This window comes from Pelophylax lessonae (assembly GCF_965119305.1).
Source record: "Pelophylax lessonae genome assembly, chromosome: 1".
NCBI lineage: Eukaryota > Metazoa > Chordata > Amphibia > Anura > Ranidae > Pelophylax > Pelophylax lessonae.
This window is the reverse complement of record NC_138768.1, coordinates 595,927,953-595,953,659: the sequence shown is the minus strand read 5'-3', so window position 1 is coordinate 595,953,659 and position 25,707 is coordinate 595,927,953. Positions and strand designations below refer to the sequence as shown.

At 40.9% G+C, this 25,707-nt stretch overlaps 1 protein-coding gene across 1 annotated transcript in view; it reads left to right on the top strand.

Annotated features, from left to right (window-relative positions):
* Positions 1-25,707, top strand: part of LOC309555824 (alcohol dehydrogenase 1-like) — an 88,604-nt gene that overhangs the window by 50,913 nt on the left and 11,984 nt on the right. The window contains exons 5-8 of the mRNA XM_082257990.1: positions 2,055-2,274; positions 5,384-5,644; positions 13,035-13,164; positions 16,162-16,300. Coding sequence (XP_082114116.1) covers positions 2,055-2,274; positions 5,384-5,644; positions 13,035-13,164; positions 16,162-16,300 — 750 coding nt within the window. The remainder of the gene's footprint in view (positions 1-2,054; positions 2,275-5,383; positions 5,645-13,034; positions 13,165-16,161; positions 16,301-25,707) is intronic.

The window sequence follows — 25,707 nt, the reverse complement described above, 5'->3', positions numbered from 1 at the left end:
GAAAGAGTGCCTGCCTGCAAGGCTAAAAACAGAACATCGACAATGCCAGCGTGGGTCTATGGTAGGCCGGTTGAATTCGATGGAGTTGGCTTCATACAGAAGGAGAATTTTTTGATTTGCAGAATTGAAATTAAATCAAGGTTGCTTGCTACCAGACACCTGTGTGGGTCTGGGTGGGGACAGCTGAAATCCCAAAATGAGGCAATCCTGCTGGGCAAAAAGCCAGAATATTCTGGCTTTTTGCCCAGCAGGATTGCCTCATTTTGGGATTTCAGCTGTCCCCACCCAGACCCACACAGGTGTCTGGTAGCAAGCAACCTTGATTTAATTTCAATTCTGCAAATCAAAAAATTCTCCTTCTGTATGAAGCCAACTCCATCGAATTCAACCGGCCTACCATAGACCCACGCTGGCATTGTCGATGTTCTGTTTTTAGCCTTGCAGGCAGGCACTCTTTCTTTAACCATTACAGTGAAACATGTAAGTGCACTTTTTCTGACTTGATTATTTTTTCTTGCCAGATTGACTTTGCAATATGTATAATATGTACATTTACACTGATTGTTTACAGACCACCCTCCCAAGGCACCCCTGAAGAAGTAGTGTTTCTCCGAAACGCGTCGGGTGTTTACATGGGGGTTTTATAGTGGATGTTCAACCCTGTAATGTGATGTATAATTTTGCTTGCCTCTGCTTTTATCTTTTATATATTTTGTATAAATAATTTCAATAAAGCTACAATTTTGTATTCTTACCTATGTGTAATTTCTGAAATATCAGTGCCTTTAAAGTCCCACCTACAGGGGAACCCTTTTGTTTTTGATTCTGTACCCGGGATGTGGCACGCTAGGGACCACTCCACATGAACTACATATGTACAGTTATCAGCTATAGTCCAGGTCATTCTGTCTGTCTGTGAATACATGTGTGTACAGTGTTTGAATGAGGGTAAAAAAAAATGTTCTCACACATGTGACCTATTGATGACTTTGTCCACCACTACATCCTGTCACATCATGCTATATAATCTCTATAGCCTGAAAATGCATATGAATAAAAAGGATAGAGGTAAGTGGCGCTGCCTGATACCAAAAGGAGTATAAACCAATGATAAAAACTGAGTGTGTCTAACAAATCTCAATAATCCAAAACATGTTTATAAAAAAGTAAGTGCTAAGGTGCAGCAGATAAATGGTGTTAACATATACATATATATATATATATATCAAAGAAACGTACTTGTTTCACATACCCTTTAGCTACAGTACCGTCAGTGGTACGGTTTCTTCTACAGTATATATATTTACACTATTTATTTGCTGCACCTTAGCACTTTACTTTTTTATATACATGTTTTGGATTATTGATATTTTTTAGACACGCTCAATTTTTATCACTGGTTTATACTCCTTTCCTTTTGGTATCAGGCAGCTCCACTTACCTCTCTCTCCTTTTTATTAATTTGTATCCCTTTATATGGATAACATGAGGAAGGCTGCAGCCGGTTAGGAATACCATAGCGTGGAATACATGCATGAATATTCATGTGATCTCCATTATATGAGTGGATCACAGAAACAAAAACCTAAATTTAATTTTTGGGCTGGAAGTTGCTGATTTGAACTGAGGGTACAAACCGCTAAATGCCAAAAAATGTTTAAAGTTGTACAGCCATTTTTTTTGATTTGCATCTATTTTTGATGCTGTAGATTTGTTTACACTTCGGGTCAATTAAAAAAGCAAAGGGATAGCCTTTGGAACTTCAAAACCAGCATAGGGTAATTAATTGAGGCACCACAGGCTTCACACCATGACCCACATTTTATGAATAGGCCAAAAGAAAGCATGCCATGTTGTTTGTAACCTGATAGTATAATGGACAATGGATAGTGATCGGTTATTGATCAGCCCCTACTCAGTGTCTTTTGCTGTTTACCTGAGGCATTATTGGTCACTTTATATTTTAATGTTTATTAATTGTGTTATTATTATTTTTCTTTTTTTTTCTTTTTACTTCACATGTAAAAGTAATTGTATAACACCCTTTTCTACAGCCTTGTTAAAGGCCAAGGTCTAATGTCTGACAACACCAGCAGATTTACCTGCAAGGGCCAAGTGCTTCATAATTTTGTCAACACCAGCACCTTTACAGAGTACACTGTGGTGGAGGAAATGAGTGTGGTTAAGATCAATGATGATATACAACTGGATAAAGCATGTGTGATCGGTTGTGGATTTTCCACTGGCTACGGCTCAGCCGTTAATGTGGCTAAGGTAAGTGACCATTCTAGTTTCAACTAGAGATTAGTGTTGATTTATTCATTTATATACATGGTAGATTGTAAGATTCATAGTTTTCTGTTATATAGACATTTTGTAAATCTGTACTTGGCATTTCATCAGTTAGCTAAGCAAAAATGCAGTCCTGTAAAATTGTAGCATGGAAGTGATAAAGTAACTTGTATAAAACTATCATCAGTGTGGAGACAAATAAGTAGGCTTACCAACCTATTTGCCGACCTATTGACCTTTTTTTTAAAAGAAAAAATAAAATCTGCCTGAATTCATAAAACCTTTTCCACATACTTAAGTAGTTTTAAAATGTAGAAAATGGCAAATTGATAAAACCTTACCATCGATGCTTTTGGTGCATGATGCACATGATTTGCATTAGCTTACCAAAAAAAAAAAAGTCTTTAAGGAGTACAATTGTACTACTTGTTTCACTCTACCCCCAATTAATATGTTGGAAATGCAATCAGGGAGGCCAGCTAACCTAGCAAATAAACGGTCTGCCTATTGGATCTCACTAGACCTCATCAGTACCCTAAAGAAACTCCATATAAACTTATAACAAGGCAGGAAGAAGGGGGCTTTCATCTCAGTATAGTTTAAAATGCTTACAATGGTCAAACCTTTCTTACCCACTCGAACTCTTCCAAACCCGACCTTAGGCTGCTCTTGCTCGCACACTATAGGGCAACATTTAGGACCCAAGACTATGGCCATTATTAATGCCAGGTGCCCAGCACAGGATGCTAAGGCATTTTTGCCGCCCACTATGTTTCTTTCCATGTTGCTGTGGGTCAAGGCTCCATAAACTGTTTAAAAAACGGCTGAAATTAACCCTGTCAATAGAAGAGCTGTAGCGAAGCGAGTGAGATATGTTGAACCGACCATTATAAGAAGGGTGGGGGACCACTTCCGCTTTTGACCAGGCTACCTCCGCTCCCCCCCCCCTTTTTTTTTTTTTTTTTTTTGGCCTTGTCCTTTTCTTCTTCTCTCTTCCTTTCTTTTTTCCCTCTTTTTTTTCCCTTCCCTTCCCTCCCCCCTTTCACCCCCTCCCTCCCAGTGCCTCCTCACCCCCCCCCCCCCGTTTCTGCACGGTGCCTAATGGCCATCTGGCGGGCCCGGACGGCGGGCACCCTCAGCCCTAACTTCATACCCGAACTTGGTTTACCAATATGCAGACAACTCCCTCTCTCCCGTTCTTGGTTGCCACGCATCCGGGATATTGGAGTACTTTAGGACCTGTTCTGTTATAACACAATCAACCTGTTTGCACTTTCCTCAACCTACATAGAGCCTTTTTACTGCTAAACTGCTCCTCTGTTCAGATATATTATAGTTTGTCTGTTACGGGTTCCTTTTCCCGCATTAGGGGGTTGAGGCTCCGAGGGTTTTTGGCTGGTTGAGGTTTTATGGCTAATGTCCGTCTATATCTCAGGTCAATACTGTATATTACTTTTCTATTGCTGGTTAGTTGTCCATTGTTAGATCCTTTCTTAAGCTTGTACTTTGTACTAACCTACTGTTGCTGACGTATTTGTCTGTTATGCACTTAAAATTCAATAAAAATAGTTTAAAAAAAAAAGAATGAGGACACTCCACTCACACCTCTACTGACGCGTTTCACCCTCGGCTGAGTTTTAATCATTGAGCTTTGAGATCCCAGCGGGGGACCAAGCGCGTCGGTGAGAGGTGTGGGTGGGGTGTCCTCTTTGATTCTGAATCAATAAAGTTGTTTTTAAGTCTTTTTGGAAAAAAAAGGAGCTGGCCAGGAAGCCTTACCAACCAATGAGTCATCAGCTGTCAATGGGCTTCTCCGCTGACAGCTGAATAAAAAAAAAAAAAAAAAAAACATTACTGGCAATAAAAAAGAGAAACAAAAAAAAATAAGAAGGGTGCAGGAATTACAGGGGGTACAGAGGTGAACGATGGAAGAGGGCAGACAGCAGAAGAGTTTGGTTTACCTTTGCTCAGTAGCTATATCTTCTAAAATGCATATACCCACTACAGTGATTCCAAGCACTTATTGGAAAGAAGTACATTGCATAGTAAGAAGTGCATGAGAAGCACTTTCAAGCAGTTAAAGCGGAGTTCCACCCAAAAGTGGAACTTCCGCTTTAGGGAGTCCTGACCCCCTGACATGCCACATTTGGCATGTCATTTTTTTGGGGGGGGGAGCGGGTACCTAGTTTTGACAGGTACCCGCTCCCACTTCCGCTCGGAGCGCCGCGGCGCCCTGAACGGAAGTTCTCCTCTCCCCCTCCCTCCCTGCAATCTTCTGGGACACGTCAGAGGTCCCAGAAGATTGCCGGCCAATCAAGACGTGCAGCGCGACTCACGCATGCGCAATGGGTACCCGGATGTGAAGCCGCAAACTGTCACAGCCGGGTGCCCACAGCAGTGATGCCGGCGCCGAGGGAGAGGATCAAGGCTTCGGGCGGCTGCATCGCTGGACCGTTGGACAGGTGAGGGAATGGCTGGAACTCCACTTTAAGAGAAGTGAATATGCACTCAGTCACATTCAATTAAAATGCCAATGCTTCGATATGTGCCTCTTGACCCATCGTCATGTATTGACACTTAGTTTCCTCACATGACCACATTGAAGCCTCTTGGACCCAGGCCTCTCATCTAACAATAACAATGTAACTGGTTTTAATGAATATGGTGAGTGAGCTTAAAGTTTACCTCTAGACAAAACTTTTTTTTTTTTTTTGTTTTGGATAGATCCTCTGTCAAGTTTTTTTGTTTCTGTCTGTGTCCTTGCTGGGGAGATATTTTTTTATGACCATGGTCACCAAGAATGAAATTGAGGGAAAACCCAACATTTTAGATTTGCGCAGATTTGTCCCTGGAAAAAGAAGTAAGGGTACATTTTCCAGTTAGGATACATGTTCCATGAAAACTGTCTGAGAGGGGAATTCTCCTGACTTTGTGGTATTTACTTCCTGTTGCATCTCTGGAACAAGAAGTGAAAGGAAATCTCAGTTGGACACAGATGTAAAAAATAAACTGGCAGTGGTTTTATCTCTTCTCTACGCTGTTATGAAAAAAAAAGTTTGCATATATATTAATGTTTTCTATTCTGTTACAGGTAACTCCTGGGTCAACCTGTGTTGTGTTTGGGTTAGGTGGCATTGGCCTCTCTGTAGTAATTGGATGTAAGGTTGCTGGAGCTGCCAATATTATTGGAGTTGATGTAAATAGTGATAAGTTTGCAAAAGCCAAGGAAGTGGGAGCTACTGAATGCATAAATCCAAAAGATTTTGAAGCCCCCATCCATGAAGTGTTACTAAAGATGACCAATGGTGGAGCCAACTATGCTTTTGAATGCATTGGAAAACCTGATATCATGGTGGGTACATAATTAGGCTACTTAAATATTGATCCTAATAATGTATTTTTTTAATAATTCCCCATATTTCTGCTCACTTAGTCTGATACAAAAAGCCATGGGAGGTTTTTCTCATTCTTTACCATGGGTAGAGGCATCTCTATTTGTTCCTCTCAGTATCTGTGTTTATTATTTCTATTGTTGTGCTCTAAAGCAAGCTTAGAAGTAGGAGTGTGGAGAATAGGGCGCTCTGGATAACAAGGAGATTTTTACAAACAGTACATGTCTGGCTCTTGAAATGTGATTAATGCACAACAGCAGCACTTCAGAAGAGGGAAAAACACTCTACAGTAAAAACAAAGCAGAGAAGAAGGCACTTCTAAGTGCAGTAATAAAACACTTTAATAACAAGGAAAGGTTAAAAACACTTACAAGATGGAAGTGAAAAACAGGCATATCAATGAATCCATAACATCCAGCGGGGTGCCCCTTGGGTGTAAAGACAGCTGCAGGTGGAAGTTCAAGCCAACCAGTGGTGGGAAACACTGTGTGGAGACCTGTGCTGTCAGGGCCAGCATGGAATACAGACCGGCAACCGGAAGTGACGTCAGAGGGGGCGGGACGTGTTTCAGAGCATCGCTCCTTCAAATCAATGGAGTAATACAAGGGGAAGGCGTTTTGTATGAGAGTCAGGGGCGGGATAAATGGGCACATATGATCCCATTACTACAAGGTAAGGCAAACATACAGCACAGGGAATATAACTACGCTAATAGCTACTTTAAGCAAATGTTTTTTTTACATAGAATTCTTAAAGCAAACAGTAAAACTACATTTTTTGCAGTGTGAATATATTTAAGTACCCAGAAATGTATAATTTACTTTTTGTAATGTGGCCTTATCAATTTTTTTTTTTTTTTTTATATATAACGAATGGTGGCGATGAGCGACTTATAGCAAGACTGCGATGCTGTGGCGCTCAGTCTGACACAAACTGATGCTGGGGGAACTGACTAACTGCCACTGACATGACCAGTGACATTAATACAGTGATTAGTGATAATACTATGCACTGTCACTGTACACTGGCATGGAAGGGGTGAACATCTAGGGCGATCAATGGGTTAAATATGTGCTTAACTATGTGTAAGGTGTGTAAAGTGTGCTGCTTTTACTAACTGATCTCTAAGTTTCTCATCCCTGCTTTGCAGTGATCATTAGAGATCATATAGTTTATTCCCTGTGTACAGAGCTCTGTGTTGAGAAACTACACAGAGATCTCGGCTGTGACTGTACACAGCCAGTCAGCATGTCCCGACCATGAATCACTGGACTTGCTGATAGGCTACAACTGTGTACATTAACAGCTGGAGCCAGGTGGGGGGGGCACGCATGCACAAGCCCTAAACTCAAAAAGAAGCAGAGGCATACCAGTATGTCGCTTTGCCCACAGCCACCTCTCACCCACAGTATAGTGCAGGCAGGCAGTCGGCAAGTGGTTAATGTACAGTATCAATAAACAAGGCCCCTTTCATGTTAGGCACTGTCAGTGTCCAAAAATAACAAACATGCTTTAGAGAATATGTAAAGTTTGGCATCCCGGCAAGCGAGCTGAATACTAAATCGTGAAAGATAGATTGGTACGGAAATGATTTGTTCCCAGTTGTTTACTTTCCATGCAAAATAGAGGAAAGCATACTTTAACCGAAGCAACAATAGTCAGGATATTATTTAACCTTTTCATGTTTCTGTCCTGTGACTTGTGTGGCTTGTTCATTCCAGAGTCATCTCAGGACATCTGTATTGTTATATAAAGGTATCTTCTTCCTTGTAGAATCCCACACCTACAATGATATGCTTCTGTGAAAATGGGGTACTAATGGAGGTTTTTATTTATTTATTTTTTTATTTTGAGGAGTACTGACACAGCGGAGATCTGTGATTCAGCGATGACCATGTTTAATCTATGTGTTTGATAATGATACTAAAAATGTTATCAGATTTGGCATCAAATGACTAAATAAAACCTACCTTTCAACAGCTGTCAAGTCAAATATTATTGTTTAATCTTCTACCTAAATTTCAATTTTAGCCTGTGATTAAAACCATTTGACATGAAGCCAGGTGTAGAGGACTTGGCTTTGCAGATACAATATTTGATGGATGTGTTTATTTGTATTGGCTCCTAGATGTTAATCTTACTACATACTGACAGGAACAATCAAGTTCCGAAGCAACCTGGAAATCTGGTCACACAATTTATACAGATATGAGGCCAACATTTTTGTACATTGGAAAAAGACTCAGACCTTCCCAGCTATAGTATGTGTTGGCCTCAATGCAGGATTGTATCAACTACCCAGCCTTGTTTATAAAGCCAATCGTGAAAGTGTTAGTCTTTTTTTCTTTTTTCATCCCACTATGGAGATTTTCCTTCATTTTTTTTGTCCTGAAAATACAACAGAAATTGGAAAGAGGTCTCTCCAAAATGAGAAGAAATCCCCCATAAAACAGTGGTCATCAATGCAGATCTCTCCATTAGATTTCCCTTCACCTACAGTGCCTTGAAAAAGTATTTCTACATTCTCCTGGTTGGGGCGTTTGGCAGCGTTTAAAATGATGTATTTTTCCCAATTACTGTACCTCTTTCGTACCCTTCCGATCCCCTTACCAAAGACTTATCTTAGGTCCCTTCAGTCCCTACTGTCCAAATATATATGGCAAAACAAAAAACCCAGATGTGCTCACGCTAAACTGATTAAACATCGTCTGGCGGGTGAAGCGGGATACGTGGACATCTCTGACTATTACCTGGCATCAGTTTTGTCTCCACTACGTGATTGGTTTAGGGACACGCCTAATACACTGTGGAGCGCAATGGAGGCTACATATTGCACCAGGCAGAAATGGTCTGACTGGTTGTTGGCGACTACCCTAGGCTCCAAGTTGCCTTCCTTTCTTCCTCCGTTCATGACTGCTGCAGCTAGGGCGTGGAGAATCCTTGTGGCACAAGAGACCTCGACCTCTACAAATTCCCCACTCCATATCCCATTGTCAGCATTACACTCGCTTATACCTCACGTTGACCTTTCCGTTTGGCAAATTAAAGGCATTACCCATCTCGGGATACTCTACGACGGCCCCAACCTGATTCCATTTAGCACACTCCAAGCGAAATTCGACCTTCCTAGATCCGCAGTATTCGCATATCTTCGGGTGTCACATTTCCTCAATTCTGTCCAGTTAGGGCCCGCGACTATTCCTACCCAGGCTTGGCGGTTCTTGGTAGACTCAGGATACTCTGGTCAGAAAGGCATTACGGTCTTTTATAATCTTCTCCAATTTAAGACATTCTTCACCAAGTCCGTTCCCCATACTCAATGGGAAAGGGATATTGGTCAAGAATTTTCTGCCACACAATGGAGCAGGGCTATTCGTTCCATCTATGCAGCCACTAGTTGTGTCAAACTATGGGAGTTACACATAAAATTTTCCCTCAGATGGTACCTCACGCCTTCCAGAATTTGCAAGTTTGACCCCCAGAATGACGGTAAATGCTGGCGTATGTGTGGACAAGATGGTACACTTTTCCATGTCCTGTGGCGCTGTCCAAAACTTACCCGATATTGGGCCCAGGTTTTCAAGTTATTGGCGGAAGTCTTACACTGTCCAACCGCAATCAAACCCGGTCTAGCCTTACTTAATCTTGAAATTGAGCAGATTCCTACCCTCTGTAGACATGTTGCGACCCACATACTGTTAGCAGCCAGGCTCACTGTGACACGCGCTTGGAAACAAGCCGATCCACCGAATATTAAAGAAGTCATTGATCTTATCAATACCCATTTCACATTTGAAAGATCACTTTCCCTCAAGAACCGAGCTAGGGCCACTGTAGAAGCCCAGTGGAAACCATGGTGTGACTGGATGGAGCATTTGACATTAAGCTCAGATCTGTTATGAATACCTACCTTGACATGTTCCTTATCATACTCTGTGGGGATGGGAGCGGCTACCCAGCCACGCTCTCCGCGCCTGGGCACAGTATGGATCCCGATAGGGGTGCCCAGGCGGGGGGAGCTAGGATCTATCTGGTATAATGGAGATCTCTCCGAGTGGCCCAGTGGTATGACCTTCGTGGTTTTATTATGACGATTATGTCAAATGTTCAATATTGATACGGTGTTCAGAAGGGCGCGGAATCCTAATTGCTGTTTATGCATTATCTGGTTGCTACCGACTATGGTTGCTATTTTGAGTGGTCTCTGCCTAGTTCACCTCGACAATTTCTAAGTATGTCCTTTTAATGCTACTGACTTGCACTTGGTTCTATTACTGTAACAGTTGTTACGTCTGTTAGTGTTTCTATAACTTCTTTACCTTGTCTGCATTGATGTACGTACCCCTGTTGTTGGTACGAATGTGGTAGCTTGCACGCTACTTGTTTTATACTGTTTTGAAAAATGTAATAAAAATAATTTGAAAAAAAAAGAAAAAGTATTTCTACCCCTTGACATTTTTCACATTTTGTCATGTTACAACCAAAAACGTACATTTATTTTATTGGGATTTTATGTGATAGACCAGGGGTCTCCAAACAGCTGTTCTGGAACTACAATTCCTATCAAGCCTAGTCATGACTGTGATTGTCAGAGTTTTACAATGCTTTATGGGACCTGTAGTTCTGCACCAGCTGGAGGGCCATAGTATGGAGATCCCTGTGATAGACCAACACAAAGTGGCACATAATTGTGAAGTGGAAGGAAAATGATAAATGGTTTTCAAATTTTTTTTACAAATATCTGAAAAGTATGGTGTGTATTTGTATTCAGCCCCCCTGAGTCAATACTTTGTAGAACCACCTTTCGCTGCAATTTCAGCTGCAAGTCTTTTTGGGTATGTCTCCACCAGCTTTGTACATCTAGAGATTGACATTTTTGCCCATTCTTCTTTGCAAAATAGCTCAAGCTCTGTCGGATTCGTAAGACAGCGTCTGTAAACCGGAATTTTTAAGTCTTGCCAGAGATTTGCAATTGGCTTTAGGTCTGGACTTTGCCATTCTAACACAAAATATGCTTTGATCTAAATCATTCCATTGTATCTCTGCCTGCATGCTTAGGGTCATTGTCCTGCTGGAAGTTGAACCTCTGTCTCAAGTCTTTTGCAGCCTCTAACAGGTTTTCTTCTAAGATTGCCCTGATTTTGGCTCCATCCATCTTCCCATCCACTCTGACCAGCTTCCCTGTCCCTGCTGAATAAAAAGCATCCCCACAACATGATGCAGCCACCACCATTTTTCATGGTGGGGGTGGTGTGTTCAAAGTGATGTGCAGCATTTTGCTTTTAGGACAAAAAGTACATTTTTTGTCTCATCTGATCAGAGCCCCTTCTTGCACATGTTTGCTGTGTCCCCCACATGGCTTCTTGCAAACTGGACTTCTTTTGGCTTTCTTTCAACAAAGACTTTCTTCTTGCCACTCTTCCATAAGTGCCAGAATTGTGGAGTGCACGATTAATAGTTGTCCTGTGGACAGATTCTCTCACCTGAGCTGTGGATCTCTGCAGCTCCTCCAGAGTTACCATGGGCCTCTTGGCTGCTTCTCTGATTAATGCTCTGCTTGCCCAGCCTGTCAGTTTAGGTGGACAGCCATGTCTTGGTAGGTTTGCAGTTGTGCCATACTCTTTCCATTTTTGGATGATGGATTGAACAGTGCTCCATTAGATGTTCAAAGATGAGGATAATTTTTTTATAACCTAACCCTGCTTTAAACTTCTCCACAACTTTATCCCTGACCTGTCTGGCGTTTTCCTTGGCCTTTTTGTAGCTGTTTGTTCACTAAGAATCTCTAAAAAAACCTCTGAGGGCTTCACAGAACAGTTTTATTTATACTGAGAATAAATTACACACAGGTGGTCTCTATTTAATAATCAGGTGACTTCTGAAGGCAATTGGTTCCACTAGAGTTTAGTTAGGGGTATCAGAGAAAAGGGGGCTGAATACAAATGCATGCCACACTTTTCACGTTTTTATTTGTAAAAAGAATTGAACACCATTTATCATTTTCCTTCCACTTCACAATTATGTGCCACTTTGTGTTGGTCTATCACATAAAATCCCATTAAAATACATTTACGTTTTTGTTTGTAATATGACAAAATGTGGAAAATTTAAAGGGTTTATGAATACTTTTTCAAGGCGTTGTATTTCAGTGAAATGTTGGGTTTCCCATAACTTTCTAAATAGAGAGTTTGAATGTTTCCAACAGGGGACACGGGCAGCAAAAAAGCTTGACATGGGTTCTAAAACGAAATTCTTAAGAGGTACATTATTGGTATATCGGTACATAGGGAAGCTAGAGTTTGGAAAAAAAAAAGATGGAACTCGGCTTCTAACCTTGCAATGGGTTCCCTCCCCACTTCATTGGTTAACTGCTCATGTTTACTAGGAGATTATAAATAAGGTAATATTCTTACCTTATTCTTCACTCCCCCAAAAGAGGGGCTTCAGTGGCCCATCGGAATAAAAAAAAAAAAGAAGCAAGTCTATGAGAGAGGAATAAAGTAAGCATATTGCCTTATTCATGATCCCGAGGGAAAAAAAAAAAAACAAGCAGTAAACCCTTGCAGTGGGAAGAAGGACTTACTGCAAGGGTAAAACATTTTCTGACATCATCCCATACAATGTTAGACCGGCAGTTCCACATTGTGAGTGAGCATGCTGAGGGCCAACCCACAACTCAAAGCATTAGAGGGAAAAGTTAAACATCAGCTGCCAAGGGGATGAGGTGAAAGATAACTAAAAACTGAAATTAAAGTGATACTAAAGTCCTGCTGTTTTTTTTTTTTTTCTTTAAAATAACTAGCAAATTATACTTGCGTCCTCTGTGTAATGGTTTTGCACAGAGCAGCCTAGATCCTCCTCCTCTCGGGTCCCCCACCTACTCTCTTGGCTCCTACCTCCACGGCAAGCAGCTTGCTATGGGGGCATTCCAGCTAAGCCACAGTTCTGCTCTGCTCTCTCCTGATTGGCTAACTGACTTTGACAGCAGCGGGAGCAATTGGCGCTGCTGCTGTGTCTCAGCCAATCAGGCCGAGGCACTCGTGGACATTGCTGGATCGAGATGAGGCTAAGGTAAGTATTAGGGAACCTCCTGCACATTAAAGGTTTTTCATTATAATGCATAGAATGCATTAAGATAAAAAAAACCTTCTGCCTTTAAAATCACTTTAACGCTACCCTAGGCAAAAATGAGCTCTAAACCTTTGCGTTGCAGATGAGAGCCCCTCAGGAAGCCTAGTTTTAAAATTTCCATGGAATTCAGCTTTAAAGTGTATTATAGCTAAATGTAAACTAATGATCTTAAAAAATATTCAGTACATAGCTTTAGTATATTTTTCTATATCGTTTTAGGTTTCTGCAATTTTGTCCTCTTATGCTGGCTCTGGAACCACCGTTATTATTGGAGTATCAGCTGAAGAAATTACATTTAACCCCATGATACTTTTAACTGGACGGACTTTGAAAGGAGCTATATTCGGAGGTAATGGAAAGCTAATACAAATAATATTTCTTTCATGTGATCTAAAATGCTTTTTTCTTGTCTGTAATTGAAAGTTACTGTTAATCATTAGGCAGCTGGAGAATTATGCTTAATATACATATAATAATGTGTATAACCTTTTTGTAAATATTTTATTATATCTTTTCAGGTGACAACACTGAAGAAATTACACTTTGCTACAATGTAAAGTAGTGAGTGTACAGCTTGTATAACAGTGTAAATATGCTGTCCCCTCAAAATAACTCAACACACAGCCATTCATGTCTAAACCGCTGGCAACAAAAATGGGTACACCCTAAGCAAAAATGTCCAAATTGGGCTCAATTACCCATTTTCCCTTCCCTGGTGTCATGTGACAGGTTAGTGTTACAAGGTCTCAGGTGTGAATGGGGAGCAGGTGTGTTAAATTTGGTGTTATCCCTCTATCTCTCTCTCATACTGGTCACTGGATGTTCAACATGGCACCTCATGGCAAAGAACTCTGAGGATCTGAAAAAAAGAATTGTTGCTCTACATAAAGATGGCCTAGGCTATAAGAAGATTGCCAAGACCCTGAATCTGAGCTTCAACATGGTGGCCAAGACCATACAGTGGTTTAAAGTGGAGTTCCACCCTGAAATGCAACTTTTCGCCATCTTCTTCCTCTCTGTCACCTGTAAAACAATTGGATACTTGAAAAAAAATTTTTTCTTTACTTACCTTGTTTTAGAAGAAAATATACTCACCTTTCTTCCTGTTCGTCTCTCTTTGGCCGTGGCCCGCGCTGTCACTTCCTGCTTGCATTGATTCCTGGGAGCTGAGCGTCATCGCTACCAGGAATCAATGCACCTGCACCGGCCCCGCTCGTCAGTTCCGGTGCAGGCACGTCATTCACTGCTAAACAGCTTCTGGTCATGCCCAGAAGCTGTGCAGGAATGACGTGCCTGCACCAGACATGACGAGCGGGGCCGGTGCAGGGCATTCTGGGACGAAGAGGACACAGAAGAGGATGCCGAAGAGGACACGCTGGCTTCAGCTGCCCACACCTGAGATGGCAGCACTGGACAAGACATTTTCAAGGTAAGTATTTCTTCTTAAAGGTAAGTGCGACCTGGGACAGTTCAGAGGCTATCCATTGTGGAATGCACTAGCCCTGACTGTCCCGGGGGTATTTTTATTAAAAAAAACTTTCCGAGGGTGGAACTCTGCTTTAACAGAACAGGTTCCACTCAGAACAGGCCTCAACATGGTTGACCAAAGAAGTTGAGTTCACGTGCTCAGCGTCATATCCAGAGGTTGTCTTTTGGAAATAGATGTGCTTCCAACATTGCTGCAGAGGTTGAATGGTCAGCCTGCCAGTGCTTAGATCATATGCTGCACACTGCATCAAATTGGTCTGCACGACTGTAATCCCAGAAGGAACCCTCTTCTAAAGATGATACAAGAAAGCACGCAAACAGTTTGTTGAATACAAGCAGACTAAGGCTATGGATTACTGGAACCATGTCCTGTGGTCTGATGAGACCAAGATAAACTTATTTGGTTCAGATGGTGTCAAGTGTGTGTGGTGGCAACCAGGTGAGGAGTGCAAAGACAAGTGTGTCTTTCCTACAGTCAAGCATGGTGGTGGGAGTGTCATGGTCTGGGGCTGCATGAGTGCTACTGGGACAAGGGAGCTACAGTTCATTGAGGGAACCATGAATGCCAACATGTACTGTGACATACTGAAGCAGAGCATGATCCCCCTCCCTTCGGAGACTGGGCCGCAAGGCTGTATTCCAACACGATAACAACCCCAAACACACCTCTAAGACAACCACTGCCTTGCTAAAGAAACGGAGTGTAAAGGTGATGGACTGGCCAAGCATGTCTCCAGACCTAAACCCTATTGAGCATCTGTGGGGCATCCTCAAATGGAAGGTGGAGGAGCACAAGGTCTCTAACATCCACCAGCTCCGTGATGTCATAGAGCAGTGGTTCTCAATTCCGGTCCTCGGGACCCACTAACAGGCCAGATTTTAAGTATTACCTTGGGGGATGCAGACTAGAATACTGCAATCACTGAGCAGCAAATGAGATCACCTGTGATGTAATTTAGTTATCTTGCAAACCTGGCCTGTTGGTGGGTCCCGAGGACCGGAGTTGAGAACCACTGTCATAGAGGAGTGGAAGAGGACTCTAGTGGCAACCTGTGAAGCTCTGGTGAACTCCATGCCCAAGAGGCTTAAGGCAGTGCTGGAAAATAATGGTGGCCACATAAAATATTGACACTTTGGGCAAAATGTGGACATTTTGACTTAGGGGTGTACTCACTTATGTTGCCAGCGGTTTAGACATTTAATGGCCGAGTGTTATTTTGAGGGAACAGAAAATTTACAATTTTATACAAGCTATACACTCACTACTTTACATTGTAGCAAAGTGTCATTTCTTCAGTGTTGTAACATGAAAAGATATAATAAAATATTTACAAAAAATGGGAGGGGTATACTCACTTTTGTGAGATACTGTGTGTATATGTGTGTATGTATGTATATATATATATATATATATATATATATATAGATATATATATATATATAGATATATATATATATATATATATATATATATATATATATATATATATATAAAACTTAAGAGATTTCTCACTTAAAAGATATATTGGGTTAAAACTTTTTTTTATTTTAAGATAGAATGTGGATGGGTTGGAACTTTTGTCAGAGATTTATTGCTGCTTGTGGGGAGATTAACCCCATTTCCAATGATAGCTATCTAACGAACAGTGCCCTTACTTATTACTACCCTGGTGCAGTTCCAGGACTATCTAGAAATGTATGTAAACATGCCTTTTTCCCTGTAAGTGTTATTTGTACACCATTCTGTAACTGGACGGGGCATATAAGCAACCCAAACAATACTGCACAAATATTATTTGATTGTTTCTGAGTATATGATGTGAGAAAATCATCATTATTACATTTTTTTCTTCCTTAGGTTTTAAGAGCAAGAACTGTGTTCCTCAACTTGTGCTAGATTTGATATCAGAAAAGTTCAAACTGGATGCTCTGATAACTCACAGATTGCCTCTTACTGAAATAAATAAAGGATTTGAACTTTTGCATAAAGGGGAAAGGTACGTTGCTAGACTAGTGTCAGAGATAAAAAAAATTAATCTGTTGAAGAATATGATAATGAGTAAGTACACAGTTCAGAAGGTTAGGGCTTTACTTATATCACAAATTAGCTGGAAAACCTGTATAGTGTGTCTACTGCACTGTATTTTGTGTAATGTGCGTGCGTGTGTGCGTGTGTGTGTGTGTGTGTGTGTGTGTGTGTGTGTGTGTATATTTCTTTCTGTCTGTCTATGTACAAACCCAATTCCAAAAAAGTTGGGACACTGTACAAATTGTGAGTAAAAAAGGAATGGACTAATTTACAAATCTCATACTTCTATTTTATTCACAATATAATATAGATAACATATCAAATGTTGAAAGTGAGACATTTTGAAATGTCATGCCAAATATTGGCTCATTTTGGATTTTATGAGAGCTACACATTCCAAAAAAGTTGGGACAGGTAGCAATAAGAGGCCGTAAAAGTTAAATGTACATATAAGGAACAGCTGGAGGACCAATTTGCAACTTATTCGGTCAATTGGCAACATAATTGGGTATAAAAAGAACCTCTCAGAGTGGCAGTGTCTCCCAGAAGTCAAGATGGGCAGAGGATCACCAATTCCCCCAATGCTGCGGTCAAAGATAATGGAGCAATATCAGAAAGGGGTTTCTCAGAGAAAAATTGCAAAGAGTTTGAAAGTTATCATCATCTACAGTGCATAATATCATCCAAAGATTCAGAGAATCTGGAAAAATCTCTGTGCGTAAGGGTCAAGGCCGAAAAACCATATTGGATACCCGTGATCTTCGGGCCCTTGGACTCTGGAAAAGTGAAAAACTGTTCTGTGGTCCGACTAATCAAAATTTGAAGTTCTTTTTGGAAAACTGGGATGCCATGTCATCCGGACTAAAGAGAGCAAGGACAACCCAAGTTGTTCTCAGCGCTCAGTTCAGAAGCCTGCGGAACGGTTCGGGTCGACCATCGGTTCGACCCGAACATTCACTGTTCGAAATTCGGCCGAATTTCAAACTCTTTGCTGAAAAAGTTCGGAATTCGGCAACCAGAACCGACCAAAATGCAATGGGACAGGAACTGGGCTTTAAAAGCCAGTGATTGGACCTGAACCATCAGTAAAAGCCAATTAAGAGGGCAGGAGTTTGCTAGGAATGTGATTGGAGGGACTAGGGGGTCCAGAGGCCAATCAGTAGTGAATACGCCCCCCAGTATATAACCTAGCCCCGCCAAATCTCTAGCATTGTAATACAGGGATGTGGAAGAGAGTGGAAGCAGTTCTGTTACTCCTGCTTCAAAGTGTCATTTAGCAATTATTAGTGTGAGGAAAGGGATATCTAGTGTAGTTAGGGTACTATTTTCCACTATAGTTAGATTCAAAAATCTAGTTTCTGTAGGGAAAGTGTTAAGTGTCAGGGTGACCGTAGTGTAGTGTAGGGTAAACTGACTCTGACTGCTATCGCAGGGTGACCAAACCCTTCTATGTCAGGGTGACCGCCATAGAAAAAAGATTGTTTCTATTAGAATTGCAATAGACCAGGATAGTGGCTTCGCCCCTGTGACACCCGGCTTTTTGTTGCAGGCGTTTTATTGGGCTTTTTTGTGGACGGGTTTGGAGGCAGGCATGACATCAGAACTTCTGTGTAGGGGTATATATACACATACACACATATAGGTGTGATAGGAGCGTAGTCCTATGCCTGTTAATTATTTCATTAGCGCAGGCATGGTGTTCTGCTACTTTCACACCTATATATGTGTATATATACATACATGTGTGTGTGTGTGTGTGTATATATATACCCCTACACAGAAGTTCTGATGTTATGCCTGCCTCCAAAGATGCCCAAAAAAACTCCTGCTACAAAAACGCCCAGGTGTGTTGTTGCAGGCGGGTTTTTTTTGGGCATTTTTTGGGCGTCTTTGGAGGCAGGCATAACATCTGAACTTCTGTATAGGGGTATATATACACACACACTTATATGTATTTATACACATACACACATATAGGTGTGATAGGAGCGAAGTCCTATGCCTGTTAGTTATTTCATTAGCGCTGGCATAGTGTTCTGCTACTTTCACACACACACATATATATATATATATATATATATATATATATATATATATATATATATATATATACATATATACATACGTGTGTGTGTGTGTGTATATATACCCCTACACAGAAGTTCAGATGTTATGCCTGCCTCCAAACACGTCCACAAAAAAGCCCTATAAACGCCTGCAACAAAAAGCCGGGTGTGAAAATAGCGAAGCCACTATCCTGTTCTACTGCAATTCTAATGCAAACAAACTTTTTTATTTTTCTGGTTTTGGACATGCTACAGAGCTAAATCTTCACAGGTACACTTTTTAGACCCCCCAGACACTAAATCCAAATAAATCTCTTTTTTTTTCAATAATTATTTCAATAATTGGCTCTCTATCAAAAATGACAATTTTTAAGAACTTTTTTTTGTGTGATTAATAGTCCCTGGGGCATGACCCAGAACCCTAGGCACTTTTTAGGGCTTCAAAATGGTGTTTTTTGATTACCGAAGTTCGGGTCCCATTGATTTCAATGGGGTTCTTAAATCCAGGCCGAACTTTCGGGAAGGCAACATCAATGCTGAAAGGTATATCCAAGTTCTAGAACAACATATGCTCCCATCCAGATGTTGTCTCTTGCAGGGAAGACCTTGCATTTTCCAGCATGACAATGCCAGACCATAGACTACATCAATTACAACATCATGGCTGCGTAGAAGAAGGATCTGGGTACTGAAATGGCCAGCCTGCAGTCCAGATCTTTCACCCATAGAAAACATTTGGCGCTTCATAAAGAGGAAGATGCGACAAAGAAGACCTAAGACAGTTGAGCAACTAGAAGCCTGTATAAAACTATTATAAAAAGAAGAGGGGAAGCCACACATTTGTAAACATGGCCTTGTCCCAACTTTTTTGAGATGTGTTGATGCCATAAAATTTAAAATCAATTTATTTTTCCCTTTAAAATGATGCATTTTCTCAGTTTAAACATTTGATGTGTTAGCTATGTTGTATTCTGAATAATATATAAAAATGTGAAACTTCCACATCATTGCATTCTGTTTTTATTCACAATTTGTACAGTGTCCCAACTTTTTTGGAATCGGGGTTGTGTGTGTATATGTGTGTGTATATATATATTTATATATATATATATATAATATAATATAATATATTTTTTTTTTTAGAATATAAATTTATAATTTTTTTTCCCCTATGCTCTCTCATGGTTGTCCAATTGCTGTGGCTCAAGTAGATTTTTTTTTTTCAGTTAAGCTAATATGGAGTGTAGGATATTAATATTTTGTGATGCTATGTTCAGCCAGTAGGTGGTTTTATAAGCTAATAATAATTTTTTTCAGTTTCTCTTGACCTTTTAAGGAGAGCATTCCAATCTGTCGGGCTTTAGTTTTAGCTGGTCCAGTTAGGCTTAATTCTGCTTCTTGTATGTGGCTGCAGTTAGCTAGACTGCCGCTAGGTGACTCTGTCCCAAAACTATGTGGTAATAGGGAATTATATCATTGGTTTTTAGGTCCCCTTTTAGGCAAAGCACTCCTGTAGTCATGTAAAGGGTGGATTAGGTGCCCATACAAATGCCAGGAGGGGAGGAGCGTAGTAAGATGGGGCATAAGAGCCAAACACCCCACAGCCATATGGATGTAGTCCACTTTTGTCAAGGGCCCTTCATGGGGCTGAATCCCAGATGAAGTAGTTAACCACTCAGAATAACCAACTGTAGTCGCTATGACAAGTGGATTCCAAGCAGGCTGCAAAAAGCCATTTAGGCCAGGCTAAGTGTTCTCTGATGGGAGTGATAGTACTCCTGGGAGTTGTAAAAACAACCCACTTGTGTTCCTTTTGATAATGGTGACGTACCCAAAAATGCACTACACACGTGTCCACTTCCAAGTGCCCCCTGGTGCTCATACTCCTTAGTAGATGTATAGGATCACAATGTTACAAGAGATCAATAGCACATAAAAGATAACCAAAGAATCAACCAGCGGAATCAACGTGTGAACACAATAACACAAATATTAAAATTATGTAAAAAAACACCAAGTGGGCGATATCACTAAAATGCCCCCTATACGCGTTACATCAAGGAGTAGACCGCTTCAGTAGGGGTCTACGTCTTGATGTAATGGGTATAGGGGCAGAGTCTACGTGCTGACGTCACATTGCGGCCATTTTGTGTATGTGAAACCGATGGTTTTATGATCGTATGGGTAGCCTCTACAATGGGAGAAAAATATAGACAGTGAGTTGAGGTAAGGGAAAACTGAACACCCTTGATGGTGGAGGCAAAGGCGGACAGTTTTATCCAAATTGGGACAACATGGGAACATTCCCAGAATAAATGGAGAAATGAACCAGAAATCCGACAACCTCTAAAGCAGGGATGTCTAAAGGGCCGGTTGTATCTGTAAGACTATATAAATGTATCTACTCTTGCCTTTGCATTCGATTATTACTTTTACAGACTCAAGGGAGTTGTAAAGTCAAAAGGTTTTTTTTAACTTAATGCATTAAGATAAAAAACCTTCTGTGTGCAGCAGCCCCCCTAATACTTACCTGAGCCTCACCTCTATCTATCGATGCCCACAAGTCTCTTGTCAGTCCGGGACCCTTCCTCCTGATTGGCAGAGATTCAGGAGCGGTGTCATTGGCTCCCGCTGCTATCAATCAGAGTCAGTTAGCCAATCAGGCGACAGAGGGGGCTAAATGGACTCACAGAGCTGCAACTCCACTCGGGGGCCCCCATAGCAAGCTGCTTGCTGTGGGGGCACTTGACAGGAGGGAGGGGCCAAGATCCACAAAGAGGAACCCAAGAAGAGGAAGATTCGGGCAGCCCTGTGCAAAATCACTGCACTGAGGAGGTAAGTATAACATGTTTGCTACTTTTTTTTTAAAAAAACACAAGACTTTTTAATCACTTTTAGCTGTGAAGGGCCGATGCAGACTGGCACGGAGCCCACTTCTTTAGCAGATGATGCAAATCTGAAAAGGAGGGTCGCACACTGCTGGTATCATCTACAACAAACTTTACTGAAGACTGTTTAGAGAGAACATGGTTCTTCCATGGTGTTCTATCTGAAATCTCCAATAAAGTTTCTTGTGGATGATACCAGTGCTGTGCGACCCTCCTTTTCAACTTGCATCAAATCGTTGTATTCTCATAATACTTACAAGCAGCGTATATAATTGATTGTATATGTACTGTATATAAAGTATATAAAAGCTTATCAGTTGAATTCTGGTTGTTGAGAGAAGAATATATTGCAGAGATAAGGCCCTTCCCTCTGGGATTCTCCATACAGATTTGTTTATATTGAGTTGGGTTTGATACAGTTTTAACCTTAAAACAAGATAAGTAGAAATTCTTTATCTGCAGATAACGGAAAATTTCATTATTTGGAATGTAATATTTGGCCTGCAGGGATTGGGAGGAGAACGTGGAGTCTTCTACCAATTTTTGTACAGAAAGAACCTCTGAGGCAATCCACCAGGTAAAAATGTGAGGATTAGTAAAATCTGGGGGAAATGTTGGGTCACCCAGAAAGGCTGCCAGAGGCGGGGCCTAAGATTAGTTAGTGGAACAAGCCCCATGTGCCCAAAGGGGACCTGGGAGATAATATCAGAGAATCAAATCTGATTCAAATTTGACCCATGGTGCCCTAGAATTGGAATTTATCTTTAACTACTTGCCGACAGCCCGCCGCAGACATACTGTGGCAAGCTGGCTCGGCTGCACAGGTACGGCGGTTCACGGGAGCGCTCCTGGGGGCGCATGAACGTTGCCGGAGGTGTGTTGTGCCCCCATTAGCCAGCAGGGAAGCTGACTCACGGGACTGGCGGCCGCGATTGCTGCCGAGCACCCACAATCACTCCCTGTGGAGAGAGAACAGCGGTCTGCTGTTGTAAACACATCAGACCGTGGTTCTCTCTGGTATCAGCACCGAGCGCCTCCTATTTTGGATCACAGATCTTTGTGTTGATTCCACAAGCCCATCCCCCTCACAGTTAGAAATCACCCCCTAGGCATACTCTTAACCCTTTGATCGCCCCTGAGTTAACCACTTCCCTGCCAGTGTCATTATTACAGTAACAATGCATATTTTAGCACTGATTACTGTAGTAATATCCCTGGACCCTCCAAAAGTGTCAAAATTGTCAGTTAAGGGTCCGATCTGTCCACCGCAATGTTGCAGTCCCGATAAAAATCACTGATCGCCGCCATTACTAGTAAAAAAATAATAAATAAATAAAAATGACATAAATCTTTCCCCTAGTTTGTAGAGACGATAACTTTTGCTCAAACCAATCAAAATACGCCTATTGGGATTTTTTTTTTTTTACCAAAAATATGTAGCAGAATACAAATTGGCCGAAAAATGATGAAAAAATTTGATTTTTAATTTTTTTTGGGTGGAGGGAATGTTATATAGCAGAATGTTAAAAATATTGTTGTTGTTTTTTTTTTTTTTTTCAGAATTGCCGCTCTTTTTTTGTTTATAGCACAAAAAATTAAAAATTGCACAGGTGATCAAATACCACCAAAAGAAAGCTCTGTTTGTGGGGAAAAAAGAACATCAATTTTATTTGAGTACAGCGTCGCACGACCACGCAATTGTCAGTTAATGCAATGCAGTGCCTTATCGCAAAAGGCCTGGTCATTAAGGGGGTAAAACCTTCTGGGGCTGAAGTGGTTAAAGGAATAGCACATCTATTTTAGTTTAGTTGATCATGGTCCTGTATTTGAATGAATAGTGCGCTGCTTTTCCATCTGTTGACGAAACGAGCACAGGAATCCTTCTTTTTTTATTTTTTTTAATAAAGCAGATTGAGGACAGTTTGACGCTTGCGCCTCCGTTGTAAATTAGGAAGAGGATCTTCTCTGTTTTCTCTGTTTAGACAAGAGATGCAGACATTAAGTCTGTGCCACTCTTTGTTATTTCACCCCATTGTCTCTTTTTTTTTTTTTTTACAATGTAAATACATTTGACATGTATTTAAAGGGGTTGTAAAGTCAGAAGGTTTTTTATCATAATGCATTCTATGCATTAACAACTTAAGGACCAGAAGGTTTTACCCCCTTAATAAACAGGCCATTTTCTATATACGGCACTGTGTTAATTTACCTGACAACTGAGCGGTCATGCGTTGCTGTACCCAAATAAAATTGATGTCCTTTTTTTTTTCCAAAAATAGAGTATTCTTTTGGTGGTATTTGATCAACTCTGCGGTTTTTACTTTTTGTGCTATAAACAAAAAAAAAAAGCGACAATTCCGAAAAAAAAACAATATTTTTATATTTTTTACTTTCTACTAAAAAATATTCCCAATAAAAAAAAAAAAAAAATCTAATTTTTCATAATTTTTAGGCCAATTTTTATTCTACCACATACTTTTGGTAAACAAAATCCCAATAAGTGTATATTGAATGGTTTGCGTAAAAGTTATCATGTCTACAAACTAGGGGAAAGGTTTATGTCATTTTTATTTATTTTTTATTTTTTTTTACCAGTAATGGTGGCGATCAGCGATTTTTAGACGGACTGCGACATTGTGGCGGACAGTTCAGACACATAACTGACACTTTTGACCCTTTTGGAGGGACCAGTGACATTACTACAGTAATCAGTGCTAAAAATATGCACTGTTACTGTACTAATGACACTGGCAGAAAAGGGGTTAACACCATGTGTGCCTAGGGGATGCTTTCTAACTGTGTGGGGGATTTACTTACTGGATGAAAACGGAGACCTGTGTTCCTAAATAGGAGGAACACAGGATTCCTGTGTTCATCCCTGACAGAGCAGTGGTCTGCCATGTTTACTTCGGAAGACCGCCGTTCTGTCTCCATGGGGAGCAATCGCGGGTGCCCTAGCAAATCAGTGCGTGCACGTGCCCCCACTAACTGCTACATGAAACGACGTACAGGTACCTCATTTCGCGTAACAGAGCTGACCTGCCGCAGTATAACTATAGTGGCTGGTCGGCAAGTGGTTAAGATAAAAAGCCTTCTGTGTGCATCAGCCCCCCTCAGCCCCCCTAATACTTACCTGAGCCCCATCTCAATACAACGATGTCCACGAACGCCTCTGCGATCTGGAACTCTCTCTCCCAATTGGCTGAAACACAGCAGCAGCAACATTGGCTCCCACTGCTGTCAATTAAACTCAGTTAGCCAATCAAGAGAGAAAGGGGGTGAGAGGGGGTATCTGAATGGATACAGGGACCTGCAGCTCGACTTAGGAGCCCCCATAGCAAGCTGCTTGCTGTGGGGGCACTCAACAGGAGGGAGGGGCCAGGAGCTCCAGCCAGGGGGAGAGGGAGAGGAAGACACTGACCCTACAATCATGTGTATTAAGGAGAAAGAGGGAGAAGAGGAGGAATGGAAAGACAAGGAGAGGTTGCAGAGCAGGCAGAAGGCTCCAATTAAAAAAAAACGCAGAAGGGACCAATAAATCTCCAATTTATGTAAAGTTACTCTGACCCCAAAAGATTTACATATACTTGACCAGGGTTTAAAATGTGCCCCTAAGAAAGCTATCAATAAGTTCAATACATATATTGATACACATAAGTTTATTAGGAAAATTAACTTTAAAAAGTACTTTATTTCTAACCCTTTAAATTAAATTAGTAGGAACACTATAGCTAATTTTGGAATTGCTAGTGGACTGTGAAATAAGTCTACCTTTTAATCCCCCAGTGCAAAGTAACCACTACGTGGAAGTGTTCAAAAACTTGGTACTGCGGAATTTGGAATTGATTACACCAAAAAGAGGTGTAAATCAAAGGCATATCAGAGAAGGTATTGAATCTCTTGAAACACAAAAATAAATTGTGAGGCCTGCAGATAAAGGAGGTGGTGTGTTTATTCTTGATGAAGAATTCTATCACCAACAGATTATAGAAATGCTCTCTGATGAATGTACATTCACAAAATTTAATAAAGATATTGGCCTATAAAGACCAATTGAAACATCTAGTAGATTATGGTTATTAAACAAAAAAGAGAAAAAATATTTGGTCCCAAGTATATGTAGAATTCCCATAATATACACTCTGCCAAAAGTACATAAAAATGTGACTTGTCCCCTGGCCCGTCCCATTGTTAATGGAATTGGGTCAGTATCAGCAAGACTAGGGAAATACCTTGATAAGTTTTTACAGCTTAGTGTCTTGATGACCAGAGTCTATTTAAAAGACACTAAGGATTTATTAGTAGCATTGAAAGATATTAAATTGTGTAATGGCAAGTATACATACGTAGTAACAGTGGACATATCGTGGGATGAATTACCCCATGTTCAAAAGATATTTTTACAAAAATTATTAGACTTT